Source organism: Vidua macroura, chromosome 11 (assembly GCF_024509145.1).
Source record: "Vidua macroura isolate BioBank_ID:100142 chromosome 11, ASM2450914v1, whole genome shotgun sequence".
Classification (NCBI taxonomy): domain Eukaryota; kingdom Metazoa; phylum Chordata; class Aves; order Passeriformes; family Viduidae; genus Vidua; species Vidua macroura.
In genome coordinates, this window is record NC_071581.1 from 13,708,054 (window position 1) to 13,720,736 (window position 12,683).

The 12,683-nt window shown below is 40.8% G+C and overlaps 1 protein-coding gene across 1 annotated transcript; it reads left to right on the forward strand.

Annotated features, from left to right (window-relative positions):
- Positions 1–314: 314 nt before the first annotated feature.
- Positions 315–11,730, forward strand: LOC128812901 (galanin receptor type 1-like). Its single transcript, XM_053987550.1, has 3 exons — positions 315–1,022; positions 1,890–1,955; positions 11,413–11,730. Exons 1-3 carry the CDS (start codon positions 315–317, stop codon positions 11,728–11,730), a joined length of 1,092 nt encoding a protein of 363 aa, XP_053843525.1.
- The last annotated feature ends 953 nt before the right edge of the window (positions 11,731–12,683 follow it).

The following is a 12,683-nucleotide window of genomic DNA, read 5'->3' on the forward strand; positions in this document are numbered from 1 at the left end:
TGCTCTGCTGCTGCTCCAAGCTCCCAGGGCAGCCTCATCCTCTGCTCTTCTGGCACAGACTTTTTCTCTGCCACACCAGCACCAACTGCCAACCCCGCATGTCACCTCTTGGATGACACAATTTCCTCAACTCCTTTTTTTTGCCAGTCCCTGGAATAAACTGCACCAGAGACAGAGAGAACTCAGAAGAATCATCTGAAGAAAATTACTGCTCAAAGGAAAGACACAGCATTGGAAAAGGCAAAAGTTCACCTCTGGCCACCCCTACCAAACACAGCAGTCAGGGCTGCAGTGACTGTTCCTTGCCTGGCTCCATGGAGGAGCAGGAATACAACTTTGTGCTTTCCTTCGGAGCCAACACCAGCAAGTGCAGCCTTGAGACCAACCAAACAGAGATCCCAACATGCTGGGCAGGAGCAACCAGGGGCGGCCCAGAGGTGGTGATTGTACCAGTGCTTTTTGGGTTGATATTTCTTCTGGGAATGGTGGGAAACACGTTAGTGTTTGTGGTTTTGGGGCGTCTCCGGCCTGGGGGACGCCCATCACGCAGTGCCACCAACATCTTCATCCTGAACTTAAGCATTGCAGACTTCTCCTTTCTGCTCTTCTGTGTTCCCTTCCAGGCCACCATCTACTCCCTGCCAGAGTGGATCTTCGGTGCCTTCTTTTGCAAGTGGGTTCACTACTCGGCCATGGCAACGATGCTGGTCAGCATCTTCACTCTGGTGGCCATGTCTGTGGACAGATACATTGCCGTGGTCCATGCCAAACGCTCGCTCTGCATCCGCAGCAAGCGCAACGCTGTCCTCGGCGTGGCTGTCATCTGGCTGCTGTCTCTCCTCATTGCCATCCCCGTGGCCCAGCACCAGGCCCTCATGAGTGGCCATCAGCAGGCTCCCAACAGCTCTTTCTGCTGGGAGCACTGGGCAAACGGCTCCACAGCCAAGCAGATGTACAAGGTTACCATCCTGCTGGTGGGATACCTCCTGCCCCTGCTGCTCATCACCTGCTGCTATGCCAAGGTGGGTGCCAGGGATGGGAATCATTTTAAATGGAGGGAAAGATCCCAGACTCTTGGTGGCTTGTGTGTGTACACACAGCCAACCCTTTCCAAATCCTCTCCTGGTACAGAATACTTTTTTGAGGTGGGGGGAGGGAAGGAAAACAGAGAATGAAATTACACCAGCTCACAAAAAGGATTACAATTACCAAGATGACACCCAGCCTGTCACTCAAACCTTGCTGGTTTTCATATTTTTTATTTTTCATATTTTTATTTTGTTCTTTCTAAATAACAAATGTTTGGTACTGACAAGAAGAAAAACCTATGAAGGGATAAACATTTCCAGGTTATTGCTGTGCTGTAATCAGGTTTCAAAAGCTGCATCTAGATGTTGTTAATTGACAATTGCCTACAGTGCTCCAACACTCCTTATGACCCTCCCTCTGGAGGGTGACCCACTCCTACCACTGCATTTGTGCTGCCTCCAGGAGCAACAGAACAGTCCCACCAGGGTACAGGACTGGCAGCCTGCTCTCTGCCCATGTATATCATCAGCCTAGAGAATAAATGAAGACAATCTGAGCCTTAATATAAAATTCAGAGTTCATCTGAAAACTCCTGTGGATTTCAGCATTGTGCCAGCTGAGCTCTTAATATATGCTGAACTACTGAAAGCCTAGCAGGTTTAATGCTCTTTCCAAACCTTGTTTCTTGAAAGAGAAATTGGAGAGCTTAGAATTAATTAAAAGTCTGAAACATCAAATTCATCTTTAAAGTCATGTTAAAACAATTACTTCAAATTTTTGGTGCTTGTAGGAGGAGTTCAAGTATTAATACACAAAATTTAATTTCCCATTCAATATATTGCTCCTTTTTTTCCCCCAAGGTTTTATACCATCTCCATACGAAAGTAAAGAACATTTCCAAGAAGTCAGAGAGATCAAAGAAGAAGGTAAATATCTTTGGTTTAATGTGTATATTGACAATATACAATAGATATACCAGGTTTATAAAGTAATCAGCCTGGTCTGTGCTGATTCCAGCTGATTTAGAGCCGTTACAGTTTCTGCCAGTCCTTTTTGTCTATGAATCCCAACCAGACTTAACTGCAGATTATATGCAGTTTCTACTGGTTCATTACATTCACTAGCATACACTCAGTTTTGTTTGCAATTTACTTATGAGGACCAATTCATAATTGTTGTTCATAATTCTTGCACCTTCACAGTCTGTAAGGGTGGTATTCAAAGGGTATTTGCAATATTACCTCATAACAATAACTGTCAAAGTTATAATACACCACAAACAATATTTATTAGACAGGTGTTATTTACCCTTTCAGAGTGTTTTGAGCATGTTTTCTGTGTTCATCTAACATCAAGCAGGTTCTGATAAACATTCTTTTCACCACCTTTTCTAAGGCAACACATTATGCAGCAATGAGCTGCTGGGTATTGCCTGCTGCAGGAGCACCACCAGACCTAGATGGCACAGACTACCTTGAAGAGCACCGTGTCTTATTTTGCCTACTGACTTTTTGATAAATGTTGATGCTGCTGCAGATAAACTGTGAATAAAAATGTCAAAACCAGGAGTATAATTTCTGGATCAATACTGCAGACTACAAACAGAAAGCAGAGTCAGAGTTTTGTGTGTTTAGCAGCTACTATGAGAAAAAGCAATCAAGATGTGTTGACAATTTTGATAATGTGAAATGCAGCAAATGAAGTGCTAAGAAGTACTGTCATTCCACATAGAATTGTTTCACAGGTTTGAAAAATTGCTTTAGGTCTCAAAATCACCAAAAATCCCTAAACTGGTTGGTTTAAATTACCCTCCAGAATTTCTTTACTTATGTATGAATGGCAAAGTACCTATTTTGTTGCTAATTTTTAAGAGAATGCTATCAACAGTTAAAAATAACTACTGTTACTTTCCTGTAAAAAAGTTAAGAATTTCATTTATGACATTTTTCAAATGTATCCACTTGTCTTGTTTTCAGATTTGCTCTGTAGAGTTTGATGAGAAAATAGCTCTATAGTTCCTTCAATCTCAAGTTTAGCTATTAGATATTGCCAAGAGGATCAATTTAAAAAAAAAAACAACTTTTACTTTAGCTGTTCAAACAAGTTAGTGGTGCAGCACTTCTTCCTGCCTCCCCTTAAGTATTTCCCTGGCCATAATGATGAAACACCCTATAGCGATTCTTGTTCCATGTAGCACAGTCAGACCGAGTTAAATAGGTGATCCTTTCAGATAGAAGAAAAATTAAATACATTCCTCTAAACACACACATCATCCTTCACAATATGTCTGGAAGAAGTTCCAGCCCTGTCTGTGTAGAAATTGTCCATCTAGCCTTCTTGCATGCCAAACATCTTCTTTAGTGTACTTACTTAAAGGGGTTTTCTGTTGCAAGCACTATTCAACATTTCTTAGGGAGACTTCCTTGGGTTGGTTGCAGACACACTCAGTTCTTGTATATGCTTTCAAAGCATATTTGAAACACAAGAGTGGGAGTCAGTTTTTTGAAGCACACCTTCTTAAGAACACTTCACATTAGAGCCTAATGGGAAACTCAAAGATGGCTGTCAGTTCTGTTAACCTAGCTCCCTTCATATGTACTTAGTTGGTCCATTTGTGCAAGTAGTTGTGTTTGAGTTTAATTCATAAATTTCATCAGGGATTAAGTGAACAGCTTTTGTTTATTTAACTGAAAAATGTTTGACAAATGAATCTTGATCCACATTTGGAAGGTTAATTTAGTACATACAGAACACTGAGTTTGTTCTGAAATATGTGTGACTTCAGTGGCTAAACCCTGATTGCCTTGAGCTATGAGAGAAAGTGTAGCACAACAGCCAAGTCTTCCCACATGAGGTGATAAAATTGTCTGAGTCACATCTGTTAATTCCCAGTGTGTGTCTTCACCAAACTGACATGGAAAACAAGGTGTAATATTCATAAAAAAGAGGATAGTCTGAAACTATTATCATGCAGTTCCTGCTTCACTCCTATAATTTCAAGAAAACAGGGCATTTGAGCTATTATCCTCCTTCTACCTCCAAGAGAATGGAGTTTGGGTTTTCTCTTTTTGGGTTTTCCAAACCTTTGGGTTTGGTTTGGGTTTTTTCTTTTAGTTTGTGGGTTTAGTGTTGTTTTGTTTTTAAACAGTTAAATAGTAAATTTTGGAAAAAGCTTTTTGTTTAAATCTCCCAATGCTCATCTGGGCTCCATACATGAGTAAAGGTCTCAAAAGAATTAAATTGCAGACTCAGAGTCCTTGTTGGACAAGATTTTCCAGTGAAATAGTTGCCAACATTACCACTGCAAACAGTTTGCCCTGTCACTCAGCATTTCAGAAGCTATAAGAACTATCCTCAAGATTGAACACTTCAAGATAAAACGTAGTTAAGAAAGAAAGTAAATGACATAGAGCTCAGGGAATGGTCTTGCCATAAGCAGCATTCCACATGCTGACTGGAAACACATTGCTATTATTCTCCATTATAGGCTGCTTCTAAAAAAATAATATTACCAGGTAAGATTTTTTTTTAATGTCAAGACTTATTTCAGGATCTTTAGCTTTCATTGACCTTGCTGGAGTCTTGGTATAATACCAGTCCTTCCCCAGCCCCAGATCCTGCAACACTGATAACAGGCAGAAGAGATATCATTCTTACATCATTTGAGCCATACAACACAGTAAGAAGCATTACTAGGACAAATCCAAGTTAAAGCCACCTAAAAGGTCATAGAGGAGCTGGTATTTTGTCTGCTATTAGTACACCCTGGAAATCTGGAAACAGCATGTGAACCTCAAAAAGACAAACATTTACAGAGCAAGTGGGACACTGCTGGATCCAGACCTAAGGTGGTTTCTAAAGAGAAGATGATAGCATGGCCAAATGAACAGTCCCAGTGCTGTGCAAGTACGTGCATGATTTTCCTAGCTGCACTGCTGTAGCAAAGAAAGCAAAATAATCCTGGATTTAACTGACTCTAAGTATGTGAAGCATATTACTGGAGCCCAGGTACTTGATACTCTAGCTCAACCTCCCCCTTTAAAGGTCATACCTTATCAGTAATTTGTATCTATGCATTTAAAATGAAAAAAAAAAAAAACCTTTTTTTTTTTAATAAATCAGACCCATGGAAACAGGAAAAAAAGCATAATGAACTACAGTATTAGGAATTTGTTTTTCCAAGAAGTCTCTTGCTTGATTCTCTACCCCTTTCTGCCTTTTTGTGACACAGCATGGTTCCCAGTGCCTGCTCCCTCCAGCTGTGCTCCCTTCCCTCCCTGGTGTGTGCTGCCTGCTCCCAGCAGAGCAGCACCTGCTGCCCAGGGCCCCACAGAGCTGCACAAGCAGGCAAGTGTGTGATAACTCTGTCTGTTATCACAGTATGGAACTAAACCCAGTTAAAAGTTCAGTCAGGGGGAGTGTTTTGGCTATCCACATACTTAAAAGGAGCTCTGACACATACACCTACAGAGTGGCACTGCCATCCCATTGTCTCTCAAGGGGGTCTTGTCAGAAAGTTCCCACTGCTATATGAAGCATCATTTTGTTCTCTAAACAAAAGTCTCCAGTACCAGGCTTCAGAATCTGAAGACCCAGCTGTTGTCTCCCAGACCACAGCGCCACAAGATATAGCTGGGCTTTCAGTGTGGATTTTATTTCCTGTATGATGTTTGCAAAGTCACTTTTCCCTTTTCTTCTATTACTGGTCTTTCTACAGTCTGTCATTGTCCCATTTGCCACAACATTGTACTCAAAGTCTGTTATTTGAAGATATGTAGGGGCTAAAAGGACAGCCTAAGAGGGCCCTGGTTTTTAGGACAAACTATTCATGGGCAATGTTTAGACCCACTATTGTAAAGACAGTTACAACCAGATTTTGTTTGAATGGATCCAGTTTATGAATAATCCAGAAAGCTCTGACAGCTGTCACCCTCTCCAAGTCAGTGTTCAAACACCTGGTGAAAAGAACAAGTTTGTCTTTAATAGAATCCTACAAATGCCATACAGGCACATATCACAAAAACACAAAAAAACAAAAACAAAAACCCAAACAACAACAACAACAACAAACCCAAAGGTTTTGTGCTTGGGTTGTGATCTTTAAGCTTTAAAGTTACAGGATGGTTATGTTCAAACTACAGCAACCTTTTCAATTTATGCACACGTGAAACTTATGAAACTTTGCAAGAATTTCCCTTGCACAAGTTTGCTGCATCCTGACTTCATTCCATTATCAGAAGAATTTGACCCTTAATTCAGATTCCTACTTTAAAATTTTTATATAACTTTGCCATCTACACATCAAATGTTAGACATGCTCAATTTAAAGTGCTTTTCCATCTGTATCATCTGTGCATTAGAGCAAGGAAGATGTTTAGAACATTTTGCATGCCTAGGCTGAAATTCTGCATGAAGAACTAAGACTGTGCCTGCAGAACAGAGACATGACTGGCTGCTTTCCCATTTAATGCCATAGTAGCTGCACAAGTTTGCCGGTCTTGAAAATCAGATGGTGCGATGTGCAGGATTCTCCTTTGAAGTTTTGAATAATCATTTTTTGAGGCCAGCCAGCAAGAACACATGCTAAGATATTCTGTGCACTCCTCTATGACAATTAAGTGTATTTCAGTTCTGTCACCTCTTTTCTGAACTATTCAGAGTACAGCATGTCTGTAATTTGGCTCCAAAGAAAGTTAACAAGTCCCTGTTTGACAGTGTTGCAAAATATTTCATAAGAGCCCAGCCCCAGGAACTCTGATCTTACGTCTGCCTTAAATAAGATGATTTAATGATGGAAATTAATGCAAACTAAGGACTAGCATGGCCCTGTGGTATTTTATTGGCCTCTGGAGCACACCAGGGTTCCTCAGTGTTTACTCAGTTCTGTATTGTGCATCTTTAAAGAACAAATAACAAGCTTTGCAAACTGAACAATCTGAAATTCTTTTTCAAGTTTAAGAATGTGTCTGGGGATGTGAATTTCACAGCTATTTTGCAAGCTCCCTTGAAAGGATAGGAGTTGTGTGACCTTGAGGCCAAAAGCTTCTATTAACAGACCAAATGAGCTACTTAAAGATAAAAATTAGTACTATGCTTTTCTATTGGTTAGCTACAATAGAAAGGTGAGCCATGCCTACCTGGTGGGTAAGCAAATCAGCTGTTCATTGCTTCCAGAGCTAAGTAAACACAAAGACGCATGGAGCTTTTTTGGCACACTCCCTGGAGTGCTGCACTTTGAAGGTCATACAAGAGCCTGAGGTAAAAGATACAGAATTCCTTCAAGGTAGACGGGTATTCCTGAACATCTTGGCCAAGAGAGGCAGATAAAAGTTGCTCTGTGACTGCTTTCCTGTAGCTAAACAAATTATTTGGCTATTGTTCGTGCAAACTGAAGGTTTTCATGTAGACAATGAACATGATGTTCGAGGCCTTGACATTTGAACAACAGTAAATACAGCAAAGGAACATGGAAGATCCTGGGATCCATCGAGCAGAAGAATATAATTCAGAAGTGTCATCCTGCACATTGTTTGCTTAACAGGCACCCAGGGCAGCAGGAATTAAGAGCATCATTACCAATTAGGGAGTAATAGAAATATCACAATGCTCATACACATTTATGAATAGAAAGTGAATAAATTTCAAGGGCACCAACAGAGGAGATTAGTAGCATAATCCCAGAATGAGAGATGTGCAGATGTGCAGCTGGAACAGTGCAAGCAAGCTGCTGGGAAATGAAGAGTCCCTCTTAGCACATAAAGCAAGTAATCAAAATGAGCTGATAACATCTGAAAATATATTTACTTCAGTCCCTCCTCTTCTTCATGAAATACAACTGCCATCTCTGGCTCCTAGAAAGAAGACAGAACAATAAGAAAAAATACTTTCAGTGTGGTTTTAGATCACAGAAGAGTAGCATTAGACTCAAGTGTAATAAAAAAAAGACCAGAGGGCAATCAGAAGTGCTTCAGTAGTAACTAAAAGATGTGGGTGATCTGAAGTAGAGACAGCTGCTATCCAACATTTAAGTTATTTAAGAATAGGTATGCCATTTTCTAAGCATTTTGCATTTATCACTAAGCTATGGGCATGTTTCTGGAGATCACAGAATCACACAGAATCACAGAATAATGAGGTTGGAATTATGGAAGAAAAAAGGACGAAAAATAATCTCACCATATTCAGTAGACAGCAGTTGTCTCACTAATGAAGCCCACTTTGTCTGCAAGCCAGTAATGTTTAATAAAAACCTAACTGAATGCTCTTTCCCATTTCTGTGTGGCTGAGGTACATGGTAGAAATGGATGCAATGATCAGCTCTGAAAAATGATGTGCAGCTGGGCTGTCTCCAACTGGGACTAAATTAGGAAAGTGACAAGCCCTCTACCCCTCTAGACTGTCCTGTCCACTCTATATTTTAATCTCGGGAATGTTTATTAGTCTAACATTCAGGTGGTTCTTCCTAAAATATGTAAATCCATGGAATACTTGAAGCATTTGACTCAGTACAGGAAATCTTAATTTTGCCCTTGACAAGATGCCTGACAAGTTGAAGCAAGAAACTTCATGAAAAGCTTATCAAGGACAAAACAATTAAATGTTAAAGACTTCATCATTCTTGTAAATGAGGTATCTCACCCAAAATGTTTTTTAAACACATTTTCCAATGCTTTTTGAAGGATGGGGGAGGGGGAGGAATAACAGAAGTTCATCTAATTATCTGATAAACAATAATATCTCCTTGTCTTTGTTACCATGCTGTTGATCCACTGTACAGCTCAAACACGCTTACTTTGCCTGTACAACAAATACACTGTAAGTTATATCCTGGAGCTGCTTGAAAGACTTCTAGGAGTAGTAAGAGAGACTTAAGTTGCCAGTAGTGGCCATTGTACAGGTCTGTTAGGGACCCACCAAAATTTCAGAGTCGAACCAGAAGTTTGCTTTAAGTAATGCAGTAACTGTGCAAACTATCACAGCTCATGGAAGAAGCTCAAACAGTACACAAACTATTTGGATCAGTCCTCCACAGCTGGTCACAGTCTACAGTAACAGTAGTTTAAGCTACAGCAAAGTTACCACATTAAAAGCCAGTGTTTTGTTTCAGTTTCCTCTGTCTTAACTACATATTCCCTAACTTGAAAAGAGAGACGCAAGTTCCATTTCTAAACCTGTTTCTTGAGTCATGAATTATGTACATTAGTTCTCTAGTATTGCCTGTGTTTTCCATCTGCAAAATCCTAAAAAGCTAGACCCCAGAAACAGCTCTGTGCTATTACACAGCAACTGCAAACCCGTTGTTTAATACTCAGCCCGACATTAAATGTACAGTTTGTTATTTCACAATAAAAGGGGGGGGAAAGCTAGGTATATAAGCCTTATTCAAAAGAATATTTCAGTGCTTGTAGCCCCCTAATGTAAGCAGATGGATGCTATGAAAGGTTGCCTGGGTAACAAGCCTAAGGTACTTAACATTGCCAGAGGGTAAAGAATTAGCACCATAATTGCTGGTGAAAGCTAATGAGGGACCTGCTTATGAATAATTTCTTTGGCACTCATACCACAGTGGGTGACCTAGACCCCACAAGACCACTAGGTCTGTGTCTTTCAGTCTCATCAACTTCTAATCATTCCAGTCTATTTTTAAGGACATCATCTGCCCCCCAGCATGGTTGGTTTGAGGACACTTGGCAGGGTAGTTTGTTCACTCTCAGGGGAATATCTTTGTTAGCTCAGCTGTCTGACAGCATTCTGGTAGGTGAAACAAGGAAGCACCTGGAGAATGCCAGGTACACAATGAACCTACAGGTTATTGCCTTTCAAGGTTAATAGAACCTTATTTGAGAGACCTATTTGACAGAAATCCTGTGGGTTTTTTTTTTTTTTTACTTGTATTGTAATCTTGATGTAACACAATAACACCTTCCTTAAAGAGGTTAATGGGTTTAACTTAATGTAGCCATGATAACCACTGACTAAACAAATTTGTTCACTAGAAAATTATCCCTTTTCTAGGAAAATAACTTTACACTATTCATTTGAAATAATGAAAGAGAATTATTGAACAGAAACATTGACCTAGACTAGTAAGGCTGTAAATCTTGACCTGAAACGAAACTTGAGTTTTAATTTTTCTCCATTGCTTTTCTGCTACGTATAAAACAATTTTCCTTAGGGGAAGGATAGCATCTGCATGTTTGCAAGTTGTTACATTTATTAAATGACCAAATAGAAATGAGAAACACTAAATACCAAAGTTAAATAGCAGATATCATGCAGAGAACCAAGTGGGGCAAGAGGAGGGAAGTCACCAGCTGTGTATCTGCTACAGAACCCCAAAACTGAGGGATTAAATACAAAACAACTGCTCACCTTACATTACCATTTGTAATTTTGAAAATTCACGAAGTCAGTTGGAATTAGCCCTACAAAAATTTCAGGAAAGGATCTTAGGGCCCCCAAGTCAGTAATCTCTGAGACTTGCTAGACATTCACTGAGTGTTCTAGAAGTAGAAAGTGAGAGAAAAGCAACACTACCAGCTTTCCTAAACTTGGAAAGTGTCCTGCTCCCACAGGCCTCAGGGTCTTACAAAAAGAAAGTTGGAGTTACAGCTTAATTTTATTTACTGTCACTGTTAACCTTCATTTTTTATGAAGATTTCAAAGAACACTGTTTTCAGGAAAATTTTACCTCAATACAGGTCAAGCTTTGGGACTTACAAATGAGACTGTGTCAGAGGCTGGCCAGCTAACTGGGGAGCAAGCACTGCAGGGGCACACCTCTAACACAGGCAGCACAGGCTGGGATCCCACCAGCACAGGGAGCCTCCCTCAGGTCATCACCCAGCTAGGTATAAGTCTAATCAATGAGCACTGTGTATTAAAAAAAAAAAAACAACTCTATCCATTGGTTTTCTGGGCTTCTTCTGTAACAGGGAAGATACTGGAAAAATCTTTCTCCTCAGGCCAGCCTTTGTTACTCCTCTCAGTGGCACGCCTACTTGCAAGTTGTTTTCCCCTGCAGTTATTTTCAATAGCCTCAATGTTCCTCACCCTCCAAATGTTAGGGAATATTATTTCCACTCTTCCTTGTAATACAGGTAGCATTGTTGCAGCCTTTGAACTGTTTGAAGTTTTACAGGCACTGCCTCAATTGTCTATAGTTATTTGCTTGAGTCAAAACCAGTCAATCCAAGTTTACCAGGGTTTTTAGCATCCTTTTTCATATTGTCATAATTTGCCCACCTGGCAGTTGTCAGTGTTGCCTGTATTATGCTGCCTTCACTATTGACAGAGGAAAGCAAACTCATTCCACACGCTCACTTGCTCACTGTGACCATTATTTTATAATATTGTGTATTAACACGATCTTCTCTTCTCCAGACGGCGCAGACAGTGCTTCTCGTGGTTGCTGTGTTCCTGCTCTCCTGGCTGCCACACCACATCATCACCATGTGGGCAGAGTTTGGGCACTTTCCCCTGAACAACATCTCCTTCACCTTCCGCATCATCTCTCACTGCTTGGCCTACGGGAACTCTTGCATCAACCCCATCCTTTACGCTTTCCTCTCGGAGAATTTCCGCAAGGCCTGCCGCCAAGTCTTCACCTGCAAGCTTTTCCTGCGGCCAGTGGCTGCTGAGAAACTGGCCAGAGTGCGCATGGAGAACTTCTCTACCACACACTCCACCACAAACGTGTAAGCTGGGCTCACAAATATGTTTCAGGAGGAAGAGGAGGGAAGAGGGTTCTGTCTGGGGAGAACACGCATGCAAGTGCATTCCAGGGAGCAGTGGGGTCTGCAAACGTGTGCACTGTGCCAGGTTACTGGACTGGTAGGAGACACATTTCCCTCTCACTGGGATGGTATATGACACAGCCTGTCCTAGGGTACCTTGCTAGACACTGGGCTATGTGCAACAGAATTACCTGAATGCCCATAAGATAGAGCCTAAATGAAGTTGTAGTTACGACCACAGGATCTAAAGTAAGATTTACACAGAAGGTAGAATATGGACAAAGACAGCAGTTAATTGTGTCTGTAGACAGTCATTGAGATGTGAACAATGAGTGATGTGACATACAGAGAGCAATTTGGGAGAAGTCAAACTAAAGTCTTTGGATGTCTTTGTTTCTTCAACAAATTTGACCATGTGTGAGCTGCATACACATTTAGCTCACTACTGGGGGTAGAGTCTCTAAATCTCCTTGAAGGCTTTGCTGTAGCATTTACCTATTGGGCAATTACACCTTTCACATGATGTGTCAGTGGTGTGGCTGTCTGCATTTGGTGGCTCTGTATCAGCTTATACATCCCAGGGTCTGAGTGTCTGTGTGCTCCTGTGTGCAATTACTGCTGTTAATCACTGGCTCCAGCAACTGTCTCTTGGTGAACAGCAATACAGCAGTGGTATTTCTCAATGTGTGCTTAAAAAACTGTGATTTTGTTTGAAAGTACTGTCTACAAAAGGTTTTGTTGGTAAATACAGTGTTCTCTTGAGTCTATCTACCCAAGGCTTTTTATTAGCCACTTTAGTATATAAATGCCTGAAATTTGTGATGAGGGTTTGTTTGGGTTTTTTGTTTGTTTGGGTTTTTTTTTTTTTTATGAACTGTTGTGATCAACAGTGCTCTAGCAACAGGTAAGGGCATTTGT

Excerpts from the sequence above, each read along its gene's own strand:
- LOC128812901 (XM_053987550.1), top strand. The coding sequence starts at position 315 with ATGGAGGAGCAGGAATACAACTTTGTGCTTTCCTTCGGAGCCAACACC. Across the intron at positions 1,023-1,889 it reads TCACCTGCTGCTATGCCAAG|GTTTTATACCATCTCCATAC; the intron begins GTGGGTGCCAGG and ends TTTTCCCCCAAG. Across the intron at positions 1,956-11,412 it reads CAGAGAGATCAAAGAAGAAG|ACGGCGCAGACAGTGCTTCT; the intron begins GTAAATATCTTT and ends TCTCTTCTCCAG.